This window comes from Drosophila ananassae, chromosome 2L, assembly GCF_017639315.1.
Source record: "Drosophila ananassae strain 14024-0371.13 chromosome 2L, ASM1763931v2, whole genome shotgun sequence".
Taxonomy (NCBI): domain Eukaryota; kingdom Metazoa; phylum Arthropoda; class Insecta; order Diptera; family Drosophilidae; genus Drosophila; species Drosophila ananassae.
This window is the reverse complement of record NC_057927.1, coordinates 756,699-780,236: the sequence shown is the minus strand read 5'-3', so window position 1 is coordinate 780,236 and position 23,538 is coordinate 756,699. Positions and strand designations below refer to the sequence as shown.

Sequence of the window (23,538 nt, the reverse complement as noted above, 5' to 3'; positions counted from 1 at the left end):
GTAATTTTTAAAAAAGGTACTCGCTTTCCACACACCTCGATCTGTTTAATATCCGATACATTTTAAATGAAATACTTAATTTTCGATTTGTTGCCTCTGCGTTTACGTATATTCGTTACCATTTTAAGATTAATCTGACTCACACGCAATGTAAATTCAATTCAGTTCTTTAGCGTCCAAAGAAAGTGTAAGAAGTTCGCAAATAAAGAAGGTACTACCATCTCTCAGAGACAGTGGGCCCCAAAGAAAAAGTACATAAGTGTCTGTGCCGCTGGAATAGAAAATCATAACCGAAGAACCAAAATCAAATAAGAACACAAAGCCAACTTATTTTTTCAAATATTTTTTCATGTATGCATTTCTGTTGCCATCAATGACCGTCTCGTGTACAATCTACCTCGTCTCAGTGTTTCTTGAATTAGTTAAGTTTAAATCATTAATTAAGTAAATTTAATAATAATAATAATATAATAATAATTATAATAATAGTTAACTAAGGATTAACGCATACGCATAAATAAAATTAGAGTGTAACTTATCGTTAATATTACGTATACATATTCAGAGTTATGTATAGATCTATGCCATTATTTGTATCGTATTGTTTGTATCTTGCAAAATCTTGTATCTTTTATCTTGTATATATATATTCAAATCGGTCCTCTGTCCGTGTGCTCCGGTTGGAAAATAATACTACGAATTCGCACACAACAAAAACTAACTCTCAAAGCAAATTCCATTCAAATCGTAGTCTCCTTCCGTTTCCGCTTCCGCTTTCGCTTCCGTTTTTTAAAAATTAAATTCCGTTTTATCTTAAGTGGTTCAAGGCATAAAATTAGAAAACAATTCAATTTAAACTAATCGTCTAAACGTAGGATATATGGTAGGGCCCTACCCTATCGTAAGTGTAGGGGCTATTATGTATGTAGTTCATAATCGATTTGTTTTGCATATATGTACATTATAGAAAACAAACTGACTTGTTACGCAACTAAAACGAAACTAAGAGACAGCAAAGAACGCTCCTGTTTCCGCAAAATTATACATATTTTCAACTCTCGCGAAGTTATCGGTGATTTCTGGCGGGTCTTTTGCTAAATTCAAACTAAAATTTCTCTTTTAAAGGACAAAATACTATTCCACTGCCGCACTGCGCCTAAATTCATGCTTTAAAAAGTATCCTTCTGATTCTTGTTTTTTGTTTTTAATTTTTGCTTTTGCATTTTTAGCTTCAAACATAAAAATTTGAATTTTAAATTGTTGCCTGTGTCTGCCTGTGTGAGTGTGACTTGTGGGGTTTATTTTGTTTATTTAACTTATAGCTAAGCGTTTCATTTTTTGTTTATGCATAAATATCTGCTCTTGTTTTATTTCCCCTTCCTTTTTTTTTTGCTTTGTTATTTATGTTTAAAGGTATACACAAATGGTTTCTTGAAAATTTCTTGTTTCTTGTTTCTTGTTGGTATTTGTTGTTTGATGTTGGTTCTGACTGCCTAGGCTGTTGATGTTGCTTCTGGTGTTTATTGGTTGATTTGCTGGTGGTGTTGCTTAGCTAATATCATTTAGTTTTGTTTTTTGATAGATTTCACTACGGTTGTTCTTTGCTTCTTTACTTGACTGATATTGCCACTCGGTATGCTAGTTTTGGGTTGGATCGGACTGCGCTGGTTCCTCCCTCTGTACTGCTCCTCCTCCTGCTGCTCCTCCTCCGGGTGTTGTAATTTAAGCTATGATTTTGGCTTGATCGCTTCCGCTTCCGCTTTTGTTGCTCCTGCTAGTCTGCTAGTGGGACCTCATAAATGGGATCACCCTACGCGGATTACAAGTGCTGGCCGTAGTATTCGGCAGGCGGGTAGTGCGGGTAGCCCTGATGGAATCCAGGATCTCCCGGCGGACGGTGCATCATATGCGCCTGGCTGTCCATCATGTAGCCCATGGCGTCGTGGCCATATCCGGAAGGACCTGGGTGCGGTGTATAGACTGTAGTTCACAGAGAAAATAGAAGAAAAAATGCGCATAATTAGAAATTGCGTTTCAAGTGCAAAAACAAGTGGGTTGCTGCTCCCAGCTCTCCCCGCTTAATTCTCAACTTTGAACTAAGCGCCATTTCATAGTTATGGATATTTTTCGGGTCTAGAACGATAGTTACCTGCACGATTCGATTGATCGATCATTGGCTGGACGATTCTCCGCCGCGCATTGATGAACCTGTAAGCCGGAAGAGAGAGAAGAGATGCTGGGGTTAGTTTCGTTCCTCTAATTAAAAACACAAACAACCGAAAACGTCCAATGAATAATGCATGATGCGGCCGGGGATTTCTTTATGTGCCCAACTTAGCCATAAACCAAAGCAAATCTCCGCCAGAGTCACACTTTTTGCTGGCCGGCCTGCCGGCTGCTGGCAGGCCGGAGAAGAGCAGGTCGCGCAGATCAATGGGCTCGCCGACTTTGGTTATGATTGTCGTTTAATAAATGCAATAAGAAATAATAAGCAGTAGTGCGCGGTTGATCCGCAGGATCAGTGGCGACACACAAAAAGTGAAAAATGATTAAAGCAGAAAGCCGCCAGTAGGAAGGCCCGGCCGAAAAGGCCGGCCAGCCAGAGTGACAGTCACTTGGCTTTGACAGAAAAAACAACAGCCAAACAACGCCAATCCGCACAGCAAAAAGGCCCAAACACGGCAGTGAAAAACAATCCGAGGAACAAGTTACAAAGCTGCACTTGGAAAACTACCTTTAGGAATGTTCCGATGCCTGTTTGGCTCGAGAAGAATCCGACAATAATTCCCATGCTTTCTCCCAGTGCACGGCTTAAGATACACGATACATTAGCCAAAAACCAAGTTAGCGGAGGGGTTAATGCACTCGGGACGGACGTGGACATGGACTCCTCCTCAGATGAATCGAAGAAGGGAACATTTCTACACTCGCCCCCTTTTTTGACTTTTCAATTTGCAGTTCGTTTGGACTGTCCGGTGGCCCCAATTGCTGCCTCATTTTGGGGCGGAAATTGTTGCAACGCCCTGAAATCGTTTATCAAAACGACAAAATGGAATCGAGTTCCGTTCCACCATGCCCAGATATCCCGAAGAGGCCCGTCTTCAGGTTGGAAGGAAGAAAGCGAGGCTTGTAAGGGCAAATCGATTTGCCCGCTGGCCGTGCTGGCAGATTGGAATTATTCCGCAGAAAGCAGAGTTGAAGCGAAAGATAGGTTAAATCGGGAGGATATCTGGAAAGATATCGGGTGTGTAAGCAAACATTTGGCGAGTTATTTATGTACTTAGGCCATAATTATAACTTTCCTCTCCGAAGCTGTAACTAAGCGTTAATATTTAAAACTTGTTCGGGATGGAAAAAAACGAAAGCGAAACTTTTTCGATTACCAAAGTTACTTTTGCTGTCTGGGCCATCTTATTGGGTGTTAATGGACTTTCTCGGCCATTTCTCCGCATTCTCCGCTGGTCATTTGAATGGCTTCTTGTGCAGTGTTTGTATTTTTTCCGGCTGCCTCAAATTGCGCAAAATAAATACACATTTACGCAGTTAGCAGCCCTCGGGCCGGGGCGGTCCAATTCCAATTCCCCCAGGATTAGTGTCCTGCCTTGGTCGGCAAAAGGTGTCTCCCGTCCGCCACCGCTTCATCCCATAAATAACCAAAAGTGTCAACATTTTATTTTGCTATTTTCTGCTGGGGTTTTCTGCCCCTCCTTCCACACCAAACCTTCACCCCCACCTCCGAAGCCACCACATCCCAGGATTCTTCCTTTATCCATCTCGCTACGCAGTGTTGCGTGCCTAAGCGAATCGGAAGGGCAGGACAGCCGAGTCCTTTAGCTACTATTTGTTAATTTGCAGTGTGCTTCGGTGAGCGCGAAATTCAATTTAATTGAGCTGAGTGCCTGCCTGCCAGGATGCCTGGCTGCCTGCTGAACTGCTGAACTGCCAGGCGGAGAAGCTCTCACACATTTCTCGCCCGATTTTATTATGGCCTGTCCCAGCTTAAAAGCATTCCATGGCACACGAACCGAACTGCATAAAAGATTCAGCAGGCGCTTTTAACTTGCTCTCTGGCCCTCCCTGCCCACTCACCTTGGCCTAGCTTCTCCTATTTTCGTATTTCTGTATTCCTGTATTCCTGTATTTTGTATCTTGCATCTAGTATCTTGTGTTTGCAGTCTTAGGCGACCAGTCCCGCAGAGTGTCAAGTTCTGCAGCCTGTCGCATAATGTGCAAAATTTGATGAAGCTGCCTGCCCGCCCGGCCATGCCAGTGTCTCTTTTCCGTCTTTTCCGTTTTCCGTCTTTGAGCCTAATGCACTCCGGGATCTTGCTAGGATTTGGACATGCTTCTCGTTTCAGACTTAGGCCAGGCCAGGCCGGGCCAGGTAGCAAGGCTCATAATTTCGTTAGCCGCATTCTTTCCACCTCGGGCAGGTTCTGTTTCCATTTTCTCCTCGGCGTGGGCTGCCTATAAATTGCCCCTCCCCCCTGCAGCTCTAGTGTGCTCTGGTTTTCGGTTTCGGGTTTAGTTTGAGAATAAAGTGTGTAAGTAATGGGCGACCCAGGGCATCATTTGCATTCGGACGTGTTCGCTGTATTATGATGTCTGAGGAGATATCCAATCGAGTGGGGTACTCACCAATTATTCACTTGCAGTATCGTTAGGCCGGTGTCCTGGGCCAACTGTTTCTTCTGGTCCTCGGATGGGTAGGGATGCTGGAAGGGCAGAACAATAAGAGTGTGATTAGAGCGTGTGATTAGAGGTTGGTGTGAGGAGAGCACTTAACTCCCGACAGCCACTTCGCACCTCGGCCTATCGGCCCTGGTGCACTGCACGAAAATTTACAATCTATCTATCGGCGAACTGGCCAAACAATCGATCAATCATGACCGCAATAAACCCAAATGGGAACCTGTCAACCCGCCCGAGGGCTGCACTTGAATCGCAACCATTTCGGTGCTCGATTCGGCGACCGCCCTGCAAGTGCCTCCTCCTTATCAGCAGTGCCACTCAGAGTGTCCTCAATCGGCGGTCGGGGCGGGGGCGGGGGCCCTGGGCGGAGCTGGGGCGGTGCAATGGCAGCGCGTGTCTAGCGCCAAATGGGCAAACAAAGGCCGGAGAGTGGCTCGCTTCCCATAAATCTTGCAGTCGGCCGCCGACACAGTGGCGTCAGTGAGCAAATAGTTCCAAAAAGTGAAAGTGGCCCGCCCCCGGGCTGCCCACCGGCAGCAGCGGCTAATCTAATCGGCCCGGCCTGGCGCTTATTACAATTTGTTTTATTTGCCTAGTTGTTGTGCACTTTCTGTTGATTTAATGATTCCGATCGAACTCACTTTATTAGTGTTCCACTAACTAATGGGGCAAGAAGCTTATCGACATGCCCTTCCTAGAGCACTATATGTGCTGGCGATCTTCCCAAGAAAGATACTGTTCAGTATCACCTGGCCTTTTGCGAAAAATGATCCAAAGAATACCCCTTCTAGCGGAAGTTTATGTCAAAGGTACTCGGCTTTGTTTCGCCCTCTGGATCCGAATTGCCGCGTTCTTTTTGATTTGTTTTGTACTTTTGTGCGCGTGCTCGGAGGACGAAGAGTCCTTTGTGCCTAACCCTCGGCCGGCCGCAAGCGCTTCCGGCAGCTGTGGGCGGTTCCAGCTTTCTGGCTTGCCACTCGGCACTCGTCACCCGTCGTCCTTCGATAATTGTGATTCGGGGGAGCAGAAGCACACGGGCCAGAGCAGTGCCGTCTGCAAATGCAATTTGAAAATAACGAGGGTCCTGCGCGGGGGGATCTTAGAAATGTCGGAATATTTACGGTGGCCCCAAAAATATATGAACTGTCCGCTCGCACACATACGCTTATATAAGGCGGGGCAATTCCAATCGAAATGTGCAACGCAGCACATCCTTGTGTGCGTCTCCGTCTCCGTCTCTGTCTCCGTCTGTCCTGCCCGTGTGGATATCCTGGCATGTCTGTAATGCAATTTAGTTGCCGTTGTTGTCCTGCCGTGGCAAGGCTTGGCTAGGACGACTCCTTGGCTCGGTAGCTCCTTAAATGCATTTGCCTTATTGTTTGTGTTTAATAAATTTTACGTGTTGTCTTGCTGTTGCTGCTCTGCTATGTCCTCTGTCCACTGTCCACTGTCCAGTGTCCAGTGTCCTGTGGCCGGCAGCAATATTTGTTTGCTGTCCTGTCGAGGCCAGGACTTTCAGCCTGACACGCCCGCACTTTGGACAACAACACGAATACCAAATACCAAATACTATATGAAATTTGCGTATTGACAAATAAACGTAGGAGCCATGTAAATACAATGGACATGCCAATGGCAATGTTCCCCACTCCCACTCCCTCTCCCACTCCCCACTGCATGCATTATATACCCAGATATAAATGTATATGTGCGGAAAATGTTCAAGAAGTCAGAAGGCATAAATTACATGCAGGTAAATTAAAACGGAATTTATAGCATACTTTGTGGCGCACATCTATTTACAGAGATGGTTGCTCTCCTGCTCCTGGACAGACGGTGGGGCAGGGCGGCCCAGATGCAGGTGGAGCCTGGTTATTGATTTGATGTTGCGGCCAAAACCGAGCTGAGACAGCTGGCAATAGCAGGGACAAGTTTGTGGTTGTCAGAGGAAGAGGAATGGGCTTTGAAACTGAAGCAGGGAGTCTTGCGATTGGAGTTTTTGGAACTTCCATAGCACACACCTACTATACTACTACCACACTACTATCTTATGTTACCAATCATTTTAATATGTATTATATCTTAATAAGCAGCCAAGTCAAGTTCGTTGACTCTTTGAACTCTCCGGGGATCTGAGCTGCAGTCGCTTCGTTTTCCAGAGCTTCTCTTTCAACGCCTACCAAGGGGATTCCCAGGAGCTTTGGTGTCCTCCCTCTGCTGGCTTTCTCTGCTTAAGCGTTTTTCTTTCAGCTGCACTTTGTTGCACCAATTAGACTAATGAAAGCAATTATGCATTTCGCACACACACACAGCACCAGCAGCAGCACGGCACACACATGCATGCAACATGTCAAGTAGAAACAAAGTCCATTTGGTTTATTAATTTACCATACGACAAAATAATTAATTACTGTCACGCCTTTAAGTTGCTTTTGCCATGTCGCCCCAGCCCCCGGCCCCAGTCCCAGTCCCAGCCCCCAACCGCAGCCCAGTCTTGTGTCTGTCTCTTTCTCGGGCTGCCGCAGTCCCTCGCGCCCTCCGCCTCTGATTTCTGTCTCTGTGGCAGTCTCGTCCCTGTGGCAACTTAACCCGCTCCACTTTTTCGCCAACATATTTTCACTTTGTTGTGTGTTTATTTAAACTTGGCAAATGAATTTAAAACAATCATCGCACACACACTGCTGGGGCATGAGTGGGGGGTGGGGGCGGCTTGGCGGCAGGAGCCGGGGGCCGCGGTGGCCTCCCCTCTCCTGCTGACAAGTGGCGATGTGTGCCCGCCCAAGGCCCCAAAGAGAGGCCCCTTTCATTGGGCCTGGGTCCACTGATGTCAACATGACTGCAACGCCGTGACACATGGCACAACAAGCCCAAGAAGTCTGCCCCCCGACGCACGCCCCTCTGCTTTCCACAACAAGCAACCGAGCGATGCCAGCGATGCCGACGCCATTAACAACGCCAAATGCGACGCCATTTGTGAAACAAGCCAACGGCAACAGCAACAGCAACAACCGCTGCAACCAATGCAACAGCAACAACAACAGCAACAGCAAATTGCACCAGCAGGGCCAGTGGAAGAGGCAGTGGCAGAGGCAGGGGCAGCAGCGTTGGCGGCGCAATGTGAAAATTGCATTGCCACATCCAAGAAATCGGCGACCGTTGGGCCATTATGAAGATTTTTTCCAGTTGCCCCGGCACGTCTAAACAAAGCCAAATGGGTGTTCTGCCCCCTCCCCGGACGTCGCATTTTTTCCAGTGATAAGGTGAGCCGGAGGAGTGGGAGGCCCGGCACTAATCGCGAACCTTGTGGGGCCGGGGGAGCCCATAATAATTCGCAGCGTTGCGGAAATGAGGGTGAACTGGTCGGAGGATGCCCTACACTTGCAGGTCGCTCTCGGGGTTAGAAAAAACCCAGTCCGACGGATGAGTTTCTTTATTGCTTTTCCACTTTTTAATTGAAAAGCGCTCAGGGCAGGAAGCAGTTTAAATATCTTTAAAATATGCACTTCCATACGAGAACTATTTGTTCCCCTTCCAGCGCATCAAGGAAAGGCAGCGCATCACGGGTTCGTCTTGGGCCGGCAACTTGCTACATGCCACACACTAAGCGCCGTTGCAACATGACTCGCTGACAACAATGCAACTCTTTCGCCGTGGCTGCACCTACATGCGTCCCCCTGCCGTCCGGCATTGTGGCAGTGCCCCCATCCACCTCCATGGCTTCCTTTGGCCATTTTGCCGTGGCTTAACATTTCGCGCTTGCACACTTTTTTCGGGGGTTGCAACTTGCAACAGCAACACGAAAACGTAGGCCCGCAACAGAAACGGCAACAGCGCGACGGCGGCCGGAAGAAAATTGCCAGGGAGGGAGCTGGCAAGCACAGAAGGGTAAATGAGAATGGGAACGGACCTGGGGCATATGGGCCGCAAACACACATGTGGCTGGCGGGCCGAGTAGGCGGAGCACGCGAAATGGGAATTTTTTGTTGGTGTTGCTGGTGCTGCGTCGCTGTTGCCTTGGTGGCTGTTGCAGTTCTGGCGTGGCTGTCTGCAGTGCGCGCCAAATGTAAACAAAATATTCGCGCGCCTGCCATAATTATGGCAACCGGCAGCAACAACAACTGGAGTCGGCTAGCAGCCATGCAATGCCCCCGATATGGCTGTTGTGCTGTCGTCTGTGCCTGTGTCGGTGTCTGTGTCTGCTGCCTTTTGTTTTTTGGTTGGCCAGTCAGTTAACCCAGCCCCTTCCGCGGCTTCCAGAATGCAATGCACTTCATTAGCACCGTCATTGCGGTCTTATTTGGGGTCTCTCCACCGCGCAGTCCCTGTATTTGTAGTGGAGTTGTAGGGACTTTGTAGTGACACATCGCTGTCACTGCGAACTGATTTCGAGCGGATTATCTCAATCAACGTAACAGGATTCGCACTAAAAATGTGACTGAACCAGCTAGTTCCCCCCTCGATTGGATCAGTCATCAGTACTTTCCCTGCGAGTTAATTATTCCGATTGCTATCCCTCGGCCCAGGCCCAGGCCCATGCCCAGTCGATAAATCAAATTGACAAACATTGCATTACCCTCGGATCGAAGGCTTTGAATGCGAAATTAAAGTTTCGAGCGCATGCCGAGGAAAAGAAAACAATTTCCCTAATGCGTTGAAAAACTGTTAATGGCATTAGGCCAGACCGGGACGGGGCCGTCGCAAGGATGCCGATACCCAGGCCGAGGAGGAGTGCAGGCTCTGAAAGCCGAGACGCGTTTTCTGCCGCTGGGCAAACATGAGTGATGCGCTGATTTAAACGGCAATTCATCAATGTCATGGGGGAGTACGGGCTGGGGTGGTGGTTGGGCTAATGCTTCTTCCGTTTACTTTACTTTCTTTCCACGAGGGTGGTGACTTCGTTTTAAAACGAAGATGCTCCAGCAGCCCAGCCAGCAGCCGCTCCGCGCCAGACCTCAACTTTAATTTCCGATTCGCAGCTTATCGGACTGGTCAGCCGCTGGTCGTTAAGTTTCGGCCACACACCAACACACACACACACACACACCGAGTCCTCTGCCGAAATTCCATTAAGATTTCTATCAATTCGCTCCATACGCACAAAAAATCTCCCATTTAATGGCCAAAAAACGTAGTTGCAGCTTCCTTGACCCGTCCGGCATAAAAGCTTATAGTGCTGTTTGGTTCAACCCCTTGACCAGAGTCTGGTCCCTGCTTACCATAAAGTGGCGCATAACAAATCTGTTTATTTGTATTCGACATCCGGCGGACTGAGCTGGCCTGGACTTCCGCCCGGCATCTCCAGGAAGAGGAACTTTGAACTGCAGTTTTCTGGCTTTGAATAGCCACTGCCATTGCCTCGGCAATTTGTTTTTAGTGCCTCAAATGCGGCATTTCGAGGCCGTTTAGCCGGAGCTCTTTGATGGCCCCGAAAATGGAAATCTAATTGGACGCGATGGCCGTCCAAAGAAGTAGCCGGACCTGAAGAAGGTCCGAAAGGGTACATTGCCAAATGGCCAAATGGCCGAGTGGCCGGAATGGATGCTTAGGCCGAGTGAATGGACTGCCAATGTCCGGGTCTTCCCTTATTGGGGAAACTCTCGAGAACGAGGTCCACAAACTTGTTTGCATTTCCCACCCTAATGGTCATATAATCAGGGTTCAATGGCGCCTCCCCGGGCTGCTATCGTTTACATCATCAGGCGAACCGCTCCCCCACTCCATCCCCCCACATCGCCGCCCCACACCGCCCACTGACGCAGGCCATTCATTGGGAGCCCATGCGGTAATCTTATCTACCTGCCACACGTTGGAAAAACAACGAAAATAAAACAAAATAGGTGCACTGGGAGAAGAGCAGTCTTCTGCTGCGCGAGTACTGGTCTTCGGGTAGCTGGGCCACCCTCTAGTTTCTCGCAGTGTGCCTAGACCCGGCCTTATCACTCGTAAAGAGCAGACTGGGCTGGTTTAGCTTCTAGTCTCTAGTGGGTGGGGCCAGCCCCCAGCCAGTCAGAGATCCCCATTGAGATCCCGATAACATCTCTGACGTGCCGGAAAGCCATTGGCCAGAGTATGAGTTTTGGGTTTGCAAGTTTCAGGTTGTCAGGTTCTCGGGTTCTCGGGTTCAGGTGGAAAGCGTAAACGGGGCTACGTAATAATGCTACTTACCGTTAAATGCTGAAACAGCCACGCTCTCAATATGTTGGTTGCTACTTTTGGGAAAATGCCACGTTTCTTTTGGTTCTTTTTGCCACTCGCATCGTCGTCCTCCTCGCCGGTGCCCTCTCCGCTTCCTATGCTGGCGTTGCTGGCATCACCTGGAAAACAAGGAGAAAAGTGAGCAAGTTAGAAATCTTCTTCGGGCCAGGCCTATGTCAATATTGTCTCAGTTCCACTCCACACACTCCATAACTCCATTCCCCATGCCCCATGCCCCATGCCCGGAGAGCCCAAGTACTAGGCTCCGCTCCTCGCCAGACAACTTCTGTGTTTGCTGTTCTGGTTTATGGCTGTTTGTCAAGTGGGCATAAAATTACTTAGCCCGGCCGTAACGATAATCATATGGATGACATTGTTTGTGACTGCAGGTCAGTAGAGACAGTGGAGTCGGGGATCTCGGGCAACCCAAACCCAAACCGAAACCGAAACCAAACCCAAGACTATGTTTATAAACAAAATTAATATTTGTCAGAGCTGCTGTGGGTGCTGTTACTCGGGATTCTCCGGCTTCTCCGTCTTCTGCTGCCCAGGCTGCTGCTTTAGCTTTTTGGTAATGTCCGTGCATAATTTTTGGTTAATTTAAATTCCCCAGGCTTTTATCTTTTGTTTGTCTCGGGGGCGGCTCTCCATTTCCGCCTTTCGGGGGCTGCTCTGTGTGTTTTCCTTTTCATCATCATCACCAGAGATCCCTCTCCCTTGGACTTGTATATTTTTGTTTAATATTAAGTATGTTATTTGTGTGTTTACTTAAAGTTTTAGTTACACTTAAGTAACTCAAATGCCTCCACCTCCACCTCCACCTCCATCTCCGCCTCGAAACAGGAAGCCCGAATCGCTGCGCACATGCAAACAAAATAAAGCAGACCCTGGCCAAACTCCCTAGCAGATTGCATAATTTCACGCTCCTTTCCTTCCCGGCCACGATGATCATCAGATTTGGGCCAAAACAAATATTGCCCAACGCCAAATAGCCAAATAGCCGAATAGCCAAACATAGTGCGTCTACTTTGAATGTCTAACTTGATAGTTCGTTCGCTTTAATTCCTTCATAAATTTTCCATGCTTTATCTCTATTTTTTGCACAACACCTTCGGCATTTGCTTTCGCTTCACCTTCACTCCCGGCTGCTTTTCATTAATTTTTCAGTTAACTCATTCATTAATTTTCACACTCACAGTCCCAGGCACAGCCACAGCCACAGAGAGTGTGTGTAATTCAAAGCACACTGCCATTCAAGTGGCAGACTTCACGCCATTTTGCGTAAACCGGAAGTTCGTTTTGATTAATTTAGTCGCCGATGGAGACGCTCATTTGGCGAGTGGTCAGTGGAAAAGGGACTGGATGGGGATGGGGAGACCTTCCATCCAAAACAGCCCGGCCCATAAAACAAAGCCAAACAAAGAATTTTGAGTGAGAAATGACAGACAACAATGTTGTACCCTCGCTGATAAAAATGTAGATTACCGTTTTGGTTTTTGCTTTTAGGGCTAATGCACAAAATTGGAAAGTTCCTAAAAGTCAGGGGGATTGCTCAGGCTTCTTATCGAATATGGTTTATAAACATATCCCAGCGAGGTAGACCCTAAATGAAGAAATAAAAACCATTTCAAGCCAAACGAATCAGCTTCGAGCCGCACCGGAAAAGTTGTAAAATTAATTTACCAGAAAGAAGCAACGAAAACCAACAGAAAACAAAAGAAGCTCCCAAAACAATCACTTGTTGGAGCGCTGAGACCTTTCTAGCGCCTCGCCCCCGACTTCTGGGCCTCGGTTTAGCATAATTTAGCAATTATGGAAATGCGTCGGGATTGCACAGAATGACTGCTCGAATGGGATTGGGAATAGAATGGGACTGGGACTGGGAGTTCTCGAGGCGTCCATTATCCCGAACTTATCGGCCAATGCGAGCTGCATTTCGGCCAGAAGAGAGCCAGCAGAGCCGCGAGCCGGCCAACTAGCTGCTGGCACTTAACAACTTCATTAAAAGTTGTTTATGATCCTCGAAATTGATTATTCCACTCATATGAGGATCCCCCCCAAAAGGGTGGGCAGCGGGGCAGAAGGCACTCAAATCGCGACGGGCGCGCGCTTAAGAAAACATGAAATTGATTAATGCATTTGCCAGAAACATGGCCAGGAGTGGATGTGTGGCTGTTGCTCTTGCTCTGGCGGGGACTGGGACTGGGACTGGGTCTGGAACTGGGACTGGGGATGCGGCAGATGCAGATGCAGATGGGCTTCGAGTTTGAGTTCGGGGCTCGTAGTCGCGTATCTTCTGGTGATATGTAAATTCTTCAAGTGGATTGCACTTTGCGCCGACTCCGAGTCACTTCTTGCCGCTCGGATCGACGTGGTGTGTGGAGTGTAGTGTGGTGTGGTGTGTGCTCCCATTTCCATCCGCTTTTCGTTGTCTTCCGAAGCACAATTAATCTTTTGGCCAGAGCCGCGTCTTCTGGCCAGGGCCCGCTTATTATTGTTATAATAACGATGTGCAAAAGCACTTGTGCCACTCGAAAGGGCACTCGAGGTTTTTGGGGGGGAAATGATTGGGGAGTGGGGTGGGGGGAGCCGATTAGGAGCGGTGCGTTCTCCTCTTCGTAGCTTTTTCCAAAGTGCTTTTCGCTGTACGCGCGATAAAGGCGCTTGCATTTTGCTTTTAATTGAATTGTTAAGCGCAGCGCAAAACTTAATTAATTTTCACTATAACTTTGTGGACTTTATGGAGCCCGCTCGATTCCCAATAAGTGGGGGAGTCGGAGGGGAAATAAATTTGATGCCATGGCATTTTTCGTGGGTGGCTCTCTCCACCCACACCCACACCCACACCCACACACACAAGCTGATTGTGGCGAGAAGCATTTTTATTTATTATTGGCTTAAAGGACGAAGAATGCAGAAGCCAGAAGACGCAGACTCAGACTCAAACTCAGACTCAGAGCTAGACAGACATGTACACACAAAGTACACAAGTATATATGTGGAGTGTTGTTATTATTGCAACTACTACCCCCGGAAAGTACAGTTGCTGGCTGGCCTGGCATGCTACGCTTGCCACATTTTCATGTTTGTTTTCTGCAAGCTCGTTCTGCTCCCATTTTTTGCTGCTGCCTTCTACAATTGCGCAAAATTCCAATTTGCAGTAAATTTTGCGATTTTCCTTTATACGGACATACAAAACATTTTTAGTTTCCTGCTGGCTTTCCTTCCAGGCGGGCAGCTCTCCTTCCTCCTTCGTCCTTTCTTCCCTCCCCCGAATGCAATTATAGAGCAAAGCTGACAAAAACCCAAAAGTTGCTCCGATTGATTAAGATTTCTGCAGCTCCGAAGGATGCGAATAAATTCTCAAGGAGACCCTGGCGGCTCCAATTAGTTCTGACGGCGCATTTTCAATACTACGATATTCCATTTGAGGGAGACACAAAAAATCCAAGTGTGCATTTGTATTCTGTTCGGTCTGTGGATGCATAAAATTCAATAACAAAATGCACTTTCCACCCGTCAGCTCGCAGGCAGCAGCAAAAACAAACAGAATTGCTTTTCCAATGGAGAACGCTTGCCACTCCCCCTGCCTGCCGACTCCTTGGCCGGCAAAATATTTCCAAACTACTTGGCTGGAATGAGGGGCAGCATAGCAGTTTTCAATTAGTTTTTAAATAAACTTTTCTCCGCACCAAATGAGAAACGCCAGTCCCCAGTCCCCAGTCCCGAGTCCGCCTCACAGCCTCTGCCTCTCCTCCGCAAAAGAAAACTTTCCATTTTCCGTGCGGCTTTTCTTCCGTTTTGTTTACCCAAATCCATGCCAATCGTCTGTCAATCATTTTCCAATGGGAACGCACCGCGCCCCGAACACTGAACGCACTGAACATGGCGGAAGTCTGCTTAAGCTCATCGGCTGAGTATCTTTCAGATACCAGGTTTCTTGCCTAACTAATTGAGTTTTTTTTTTTTTATGCCAGAAATGATAATAAACAGGCAGCTAGGCAGCTAGGCAGCCAGGCATTCAGCCAGGCATCGTCTAGGCAGCGTAATTGAATTCAAAACATGTCAAAAGAAAGCTCCCTGGGTGGGCAGCACAGCGTTTGTCAGCTGCAGCTTGGCAAACACTTCAGCTGCCGTGGCTTCGGCCTCAAGTGCTGGCCAAGAAGCTGTACTTGAGCAGAAATACCAGCGGAGCAGCCGAGAGCCCAGAAGCAGAAGCAGGCACAGACACAAACGCCTGACAAAAGCCCCAGAAAAGGGCGTCTCATCACGCTCATCATGCCAGAGCTTGTCAAGTGGGTGGCTGCTGTACAGTAAACACTCGAGCGGACCTCCGAGGTGTTAGCCCGCTTATTAGCCAGCCAGTCTTGCGACTGATTTATGGCGCGGCATTTCTTGTTTATTAAACGTGGAGCCGAGTCCCCTGAGCAATTCATTTCGGTCTGTGACCAGTCAAGTGATATGCATACGATCGGCAAATTAATAAGGCTTAAGTGGCATTGGCAAACGACTTGATTAAGCATTTGACCACTCTGGAGTACAGAGTGGAGCCAAGGCCCCAGGTAGACACTAGTTATAATTTCCACAACAATGGAGCAAATGGAACCTGTTTCCCGGGACATATTGGCCCTTCAAGGACCCCCCTTTGGCGCGAGATTTTCCATTCATTTCCCGCGCAGTTTTCGCAAAAGAAAAATGTGAATAAACTGCAAATTATCGGAGGCCGCAAAATGATGATGGATCACCCAATCGGGCATCGCCATAAAACGGCAACAAGTCAATAAGAACCACAGCTCCGGCATATGCCGACCCAGAGCCAGAGCCGAAGCTCCAAAGTCAATAGCAATTTTTGTGGCCATTTTTTTAGTTAGTTGTATTCTTTTTTCTGGCCGTTCCCAGCCCAGGCAGAGGCAGAAGAGCACTCACAAAAACAGTTTCAAGTATTAACACAAAAGCCGCTTTAGCTCTCGGCTCAGACACACAACCACACGTCCATAGAACACAAATATATTTGCACATATCGGAGAGGAGGCTTTTTATGGAGGATTTGTGTGATCCGCTGCAATATTTTGAGCCACAACGGCAACAGAATCAGCAACAGCAACAGCAACATTGCAGGCAACGACCATCAGCATCATTGTTTTTGGCCAGCAGGAAAAAATGGGGAATAATAATAAAAATAATAATAATAATGTTGCAAACTGGGGAAAAAACTGTTGCTGTTGTTTGGAGGCTTGGATGCTGCTGCTGCAACATGTTCATGCCTCATTATTTTCGTACGGATTTTGCGGTTCGCCTTGGACTCTTTGGACTTTTCGGTTCTCATGGATGCTGCTGGAGCATCGCATCGCATCGCATCGGCATCGGCGTGTTTCATTCATTCAATAGGCTGGCGAGCGGAAAGCAAAAAGTTTATTAAAATTCCAGGCCAGCAAAAAATGAGAGACAGACCTACCAAACAGCAAACAGCCGACAGAAAACAGAAATCGGCAAACCAGCCAACACATGTTTTCACGCCTACGAAAAAAGCGGTCGAAGAAAGAAAAGGCTGCCAGAACGGATCGGGCAACCGCCTTATATGCAGATTAGCCATATGGAGTCGGATCCGCGACTCTCCCTCTCCCAATATGCAAAATCAAATTATTCAAATTCAATTATTGTCAATTTTATTTATTATTAATGCGCATAATTGTCAAATTTGCCAAATTTATGAACGCCGCCGCCGCTCGCACACGTCCCCCTGTCCGCTTTATTTTGTATCTGAGGCTTTTTCGAGCATTATGCAAATGGAGCCAGCGTCGTCCGGACAAGGTTTCCGCGAGCTCAATCCGTTTGAATTTATGAGACATGTCGAAATGCATCTCACCTTGCATCCAATCCGAAGACAGGAACTCGCGGTTCTCGCGGTCCACCAGGGAGTCGCACCAGCCGCAGCCCCGAGATTAATGGCAGTGGGCTTAATTTGTTTTCGGATTCGGATGCTTATTCAGGCATTCGGTTCTCGATAAGGCGACTTTCTCAGCGCCATTTCCTCACATGATATTGAGCAATTCATAAGCGTGTAATTTAAGTTAACACGCCGGTGAAAAAATGGAACAGGGCTTTGTGTCTGCAGTGGAGTCTTTTCGACATCAAAATTGCACTCGCGCAAAAAATTCAAGGCGGTCCCAGACATGTTGGGGATGTTCTGCTCTGGCTCCCCAGCCCCCGCCCCGGGACTCTTATAATAACACTGAAAATGCTGTTTTAAAAGCATGGAAAGTATAACGCATCAGTCACGAACACACGAAGACAAGGAACTCTTGAGTTGTTAAGTTTTTACTTTTTTTCTTTTGTACAGGAAGTACGATTTTCCCCGTTCCCGCTCACCTGAAGAGACTGAAAAGACGGCACCCTTGCCATTTTTTCTCTCCGTGTGGCAGCGCAGCGCTTACCCCATTTTGTGCAGCTCTGTCGGCCATGTTGGAGGGGAAAAGTCTGGCCAGAAAGAGAGAGGCGCTCGAAGAAAGGAAAACGGCCAAACGGGCAGCCAAGTATAAAGCAAAAAATCGAGCAAAAAATTCAGCACTGCGCTAAAAAACAAAATGAAAAGTGAGGAGGACGAAAACACACTCACTAGTACTCACTAGCTAGTACAGCTCCCCCCGGCTTAAGAATATGCAAATCAGGTTAAATACGGGCAGCATAAATTAAAAAATAGAAAAACACGAGAGTATCTGGATGGGAGATCTGGATGGGAGATGGAGATGGAGGGGATCTCCGAGATTCTCGGCGACTGTCCCATAATAATGAAATATTTCAAACACAGGCCCGCCGGATAAATAGACAAAAACTTCAGAAGTGAGTTGTTCTTGTTATTTATGTTGCCCCCACCAATTTCGAGTCTGAATCTTTTTCTTGGCTCTTGGCTCTGTGACCTTTGGGGCCTCCATCGGCGTATCTGCTGGATGTATTTTTGTTAATTTTGAAAGCGTATTAAATTACGAACTGATCCGAAGGCCCCCGACCAACCGAATTGAAACAAGAATTTCAAGTATGTTTAACCCAAAACAACCCAAAAACCAAAACCGAACAGAAACAGAATTGAAATCAGAATCGGAGAACCAAAAACCGAAACCGAAACTGAAACAGAGGAGTGGAGTGGGAGATGGGGGATGGGGGATGGGGCATGGAGTTGGAGGCTCTGGGCTTAAAGTATTTCACAGGAAATCTTCGGAAACGCAACCCAACAGCAACAATATGTTCTACACATTTCTTTTGCCCCTCAATCCCCATCCCCATCCCCATCCCCGACCACTCCGCCTGTGTGAGAAATCGAAATCCCAAAAACTAAATCCTATAATGCCTGCGAGGGGCGCACACATCGAAAATCGAAAAGCGAATGAAAAAAAGGCAAAACCGACCCGCACTCACGCACGGCTACATTTTGAAATATCTCATCGTGTGTGAGTGTTCGGTTCGGTATTTCTTTTCTTTAATTTTTTCGATTTTTTCTTTATTTTTTGTGTTTGTTTCACATCCCCACCCAGATCCCAGATCCCGGGGCCAGGGCCCAGGTCCCCCGTTCCAGCGCCCAGCTCGCAACGCACATCCCAAGTCGCAGGGCAGGCCAAACAGGAGAGCGTGCGCTCACTCTATAATAATGATAAGATGGCTCTTAATCACAAAATTTATATGCCCCGGCATTTAGTTGTTCCAAGGGATCTGGAGACTGAAGACTGAAGACTAAAGACTGAACACTGAACACTGAGGACTCTGAGGAGTGGAAACTATAGACTGAAGCATGAAGACCGAAGACTGATCCGAGCTGATGATGGGTTATGCGCGTTTATAATTATGGGTCCTGTCATTCCCCGGCCCAAACGCTACAATTTTCAGTTTAGTGGGAAAAAGAGATGGCGCAGCGATGCGATGCCTTTCTCTCCCTTTCGGGCCTCCATTTTGGCCAAAAGCCTTCGAAGGGGGCGTGGTATTGGCCGGGCACATCGGTTTCATTGGTAATTATAAGAGATATAAACGTAAACGTAAAGAGAAAGCTTACCGCTTGCACTCGTTCCGAAGTTGTCTGGAAAGAGAGTTAAAAAAAAGACAGAATTAGTCAATTATTTGTTTAGCTCGAAAAAACAAGAGCAACCTGTCTAAGCCCCAAAGTGTTTCTCAACCCAAACTCCAATAAATCTTCCCATAACCCAAAAACTTCAAACTCCCAAAGTCAAGCCCAAAACCAAACAAAGAAAAAATTGAAAAATTTCGTGCAGTCTTCTGACCGCAAATTGTTCCTTTTTTAGGATTTCGCGGGCTATAAAATATGAAATATATATTCACACGGAGACGGGCAGGGTAGGGGCGGCAATCAATCAAAACTATGTAAGCCCTTGGAATCAGAGTCAAGTGTGAACCGAAAATATTTGGAGCAGATCAAATGCAGTCTCAAAGAAAACAAAAGATGGGGACCGCGCTCCGGTTCCAACTCTTTATTTTATTGTGTTTTTATAGGCAATATTCTGTTTTGTTCCCTGACTTTAGTTTAGGGGTTTTCGCACGCAAATCAAATTGTTTTTTAGGCGGATGGTGCCTTTGTTTATGATTTTCTTGATGAGTTTTACGATTTGCCGGAGGCATTATGCAAATATTTTCATTGGCCACAGCACAAGGGGCTATAATACTCGGACAGGACCTGTTTGTGAGTCTTAAAGACAGGGGGGAAGATCATCTCCGGGATTTGAAGATCCCGAATACCTTCTCATGTGCTGAGGAGCGCTGCAAATTCCAGATTTTTTGTTCGTGATTTTCTCCCTTTTTCCGCACATCTCCGCGGTGTCATTTAGTCAGTTTGTAATGACATGGCTAAGAGTATTTTGTGAACTCGAAAGGCGTTTCGAGCCTGGCCGGCTCAATTGCAGCCTTGGCATCTCCGCAATGGACGCGTTTCTCTTGTCATTTAAGTCATCGAACACGCATTGGAACATTGTACACACGGTGTCGGTGTCGGGTTTGTTGTCGGGCTCCGTCCCTTCTCTTACTCCCTTTTTCCTCTGGCCAGCCGCCTGGATGTCAGTGTCCTGGAACGGCCATCAGCAGTCCAGGTTCTCGCTTCTCAGTCGCAGTTCCCAGTTCCCGGTTCCCGGTCCGACTTCGAGAGACCCGTCTCGGAGCCCCAACCCCGAGCAGTTCATAAATAATCGTCTTAAGTTGATGGCAATGCGGTGACTGTCGACGATTGCTGGGTGGCACTCGATGCAGTTGAAGTTTCACGGCAAGAAATACTTTGTTCCAAAGGTGTTCCTACAGGTTATGTTTAAGAGTTAGTTCTTCAAAACTAACTCATTTATTACCAAACCCAGAAATTAAAAATCAACTCAAAAAAAAACTATTTTTCGAATATGCAGATACTTTTTCTCTCCCTGCAGCTTGACTTTCGGGGCTTAAGCCGGAGTGCTTAACACTGCAGCTCAGAAATGAAAAGGCCGGGAATTTATCAGCCAGAGCTGCAGAAAGAAAGCAAATGCGGCTGGGAATCGCTCAGATATTCCGAAAACGTTCCAATGAATGTCAGCCAACGCATTGCTTCAGTTTCAGTTTTGTGCCGCCCCGCCGCTCTCCTGCACTTAGTGTCGTGTCTGATCCCATTTTAATATTCTAGATACTTAAATAAAATACGTGTCTGGCTCGGCCAGCAAACGTTTATTGTTTGTTAATTGATTTCGCAGCCAAGTTCTCCTCTGGTTCTCTGGTTAAAATGCAAAGTGCAGCTCTCGGGAGGGAGCAGCGGCGGCGAGACGAAACTTTGCACAGCCTGGCTGGCATTTGGTATGCAAAATTTGTTTGTCTTTCGGCCGGACCAAGATCGCTTTCAGCCAGCAGCCTCTCCTCTCTTCCTCCTCGGCACTACTTTTGGGCGCAATTAATTTGCAGACGGCGAATCAGCCTTGAGGCTTTAAAACAGTTGACAATTGTCAAGGACCGCCGACAACTTGGCGGCAGAAGTCTTGGCTCGTCCCAGTCCCAGTGCCAGTGCCAGTGCCAGTGCCAGTGCGAGGCTGTTGCTGTTCCACTTGGCTAGAACCTGACAGCTGACAGCTGGGAGAGGGACTTTGTCTCGACCGGGCTCGGACTTGGGTCATTTAACGGTAATTACCAAAACGCTGGCCAGCAAACGGCCAAACGCCAAACGGAAAAAGGCAAAGCTTTCCGTGAACGCTGCAATCGACTCTTTTTTGTTTAGCTTGGCCGGCTGAGGCTGAGGCTTTCCGAAGCTAGCTGGAAGAGCAGATCAAGTGCCGACAAAGCCGAGGCGGCCAAGTGAAGCATAAAAATGAAGCACCCAAAAGAAGAAAAACCTCAAAAATGGCAGAGCCACAAATAGAAGTAGAAGTCGGCAGAGGCACTGGAAAAAAAGCGAGTTGATAAGAACAGGAGTATAATCTAATATCTCTCCAAACTCCATACTTTTGTTTCTGAGTGCAGGAGGCCCTGCACACGATTTTCCATTTGGCCAGAGACTCTCGAGCGCGACTCACAGTCTATTTATGTGACTATTGAAGTGGGCTTTCGTTCTGTTCGCTTTCTGGGGCCTCCTCTTCAGAGGAGTCCAAGTCGTAGTCGGAGATGGAAACGGTGTTCCATGCTCGGAACTCTATAATACTCCAAGACCTGAAGAGTCGGCGGCGGCTGGGCTTTGATTTTTGCTTGATTTCTTTCAAAATCGAGCGCCCCGAACGGGCTGGCTGCAAAATAGAGATGCAGGGACCGGCCGGGAACCTCGTCGAGTGGAGTCTGGCTGATTTTATTTTAGCCTCTTCTTGTTTTTGTTGCATGCCCCCGCTCCGCCCCGCCCCTTGTTGTTTTTGTTGCATGTGCAGTGACTGTGACGCCATTTTCGGGCCAAGAAGCGTATGCAAAAGAGAGAGAGAAGGCCGGAGAACTTGTCCAAAGGCAAACCGCCAAAAGGATAATCAGCAACAATTTAGTATTATTACACCACGTTTCGAAGCCATCGAAAAAAGCGGGGACTTGGGGACTGGGCTCTGGAGGCCGGAGACTGGAGAGCGGAGACTGGGGGACTGGGAAGGTGGAGCCCACAAAGTTGTCTGTCAGAGGCTTGGGGCCCTCTTTTAAGCCAGGCTGAGCTCTCGAGTATGCATTTCAAAGAAAATCATTATTATTGAAGCGGCAAGACGAGGACGGAGGACGGAGGCTGGAGCCGAGTCAGAGTCTCAGTCTCAGTCCGAGCAAGAACCTGAGGCAGCGGGGCTCTGTTGCCTTTTGGTATTTTCACGTAGTTCGTAGATTGAGTTTCAATGGAAAAATGATTTGCAAATTGACTTTAACGAATTGTCTGGCCAGAAGGGGCAAGGAAAAGAGGGGTCTTTGGCTGTTGGGCATGTTATGGAATTTTGATTACAGCATTTGCTATTAGAAGAAAGCTGCGCTCGCATGTAATTGGCACGCATTTTGACTGCAGGTCCCGGCCATAAAGGAGGAAAAATGCCTCCTCCAGCCTCCGCCACTCGGAAGACAATCGAAGCGAAGCCATGTCGATGCCGTTTTGATGGCCATTTCATTGGCCAGGCCCGAAGTCGCGCGCGGACGGAGCTCACTCCTAAAAACTGGGGGCTCACAGTCCCGTAGGAGACTGCACTCCGAAGAGCCGTCCCATCCCATTCTCGCAGTGTAGCGGGGCTCGGCTGCGGAATGGAGCCCGTGGCCGCTGGGCGATGCCAGTTCGTATATCATTATAGAAATTACCTACTCTCGCGCGGCAGCAGCCATTGTTAGTATTCTGCCATTAACGTTAACTCTCCGGCGCAATCTGAGCCGCTGCATCTCGCGCTGGCGAGCCTGGCGAGCAGAAATTAAAAGCCAATCCGATCGCAGGCCAATCCGATCGATGTTGTAAATTATTGAAATCTAATGGAAAGCCGTCAGAGGGCCTTGTGATGATAGCTCAACCCGCTCGATAGCGCGAGGCCCTATCTGATCTCCGTAATTGGGGGAGTACTTACCAGGACTACCGAGGAAGACTGAGGAGTACAATCGCCGGGAGGCGTCTGCGTTGCGAGCGTCGGCAGGTGAGGACCATTCTCTTCGACACCATCGTCCTGGAAAAGATGGAAAAGCCGCTCATTAGAAGGGGTTAAGAGGGATACTTATTTAAGGCCTTAATCCGAATATTGATTGGAAAGTGTGTTGCTCGCATTACCCAAAGACTAGCGCCTAAGTGCGCCCACTGATTACAACAAAAACTGTTCAAATAGCGGCTGAAGCCCGGGCGGCCAATAAATTATCGATGCACTGCCCCGAAGACACTTATTAAAGCCTTTCGGCAAACTGAAACTGAAGCGGAAACTACGACCGACTCATTTCCAGGCAAGCACTAAGATCTTAAGATCTTGAGCCACTCTAAGCCACCGACTGACTGACACAATTCGCAACACTTGTCACCTTAATGCTCTTCGAGCGATATTGACAGCGCGCTGAATATGTTAAGCCATCGAGGTGTAAGTGTGTGTAGTGCGGGTAGAGGTGGAGGTGGAAGTGGAGGTGGAGGTGTCTTCGCTTTCGTCAAAATTCCCCCGCTGACTGACAGGTGCGTCAGCCTCCCCCCAACGCCCCAACGCCCCAACTCCCTGGCAATCCCCGCGCGGAAGA

At 47.7% G+C, this 23,538-nt stretch overlaps 1 protein-coding gene across 3 annotated transcripts in view; it reads right to left on the bottom strand.

The window, feature by feature from the left end:
- Positions 1–327: 327 nt before the first annotated feature.
- LOC6500304 (homeobox protein homothorax) overlaps positions 328–23,538 on the bottom strand; it is a 95,228-nt gene continuing 72,017 nt past the window's right edge. For 2 of the 3 annotated variants that reach the window (XM_032449610.1, XM_014911007.2), the window contains exons 9-14: positions 22,893–22,988; positions 18,929–18,952; positions 10,858–11,006; positions 4,639–4,715; positions 2,150–2,208; positions 328–1,980 (exon numbers count right to left, since the gene is read on the bottom strand). In XM_032449610.1, the coding sequence (XP_032305501.1) occupies positions 1,820–1,980; positions 2,150–2,208; positions 4,639–4,715; positions 10,858–11,006; positions 18,929–18,952; positions 22,893–22,988 (566 nt within the window). In that variant the 3' untranslated portion in view covers positions 328–1,819. The remainder of the gene's footprint in view (positions 1,981–2,149; positions 2,209–4,638; positions 4,716–10,857; positions 11,007–18,928; positions 18,953–22,892; positions 22,989–23,538) is intronic. The other variant, XM_014911006.3, reaches the window with a different exon arrangement.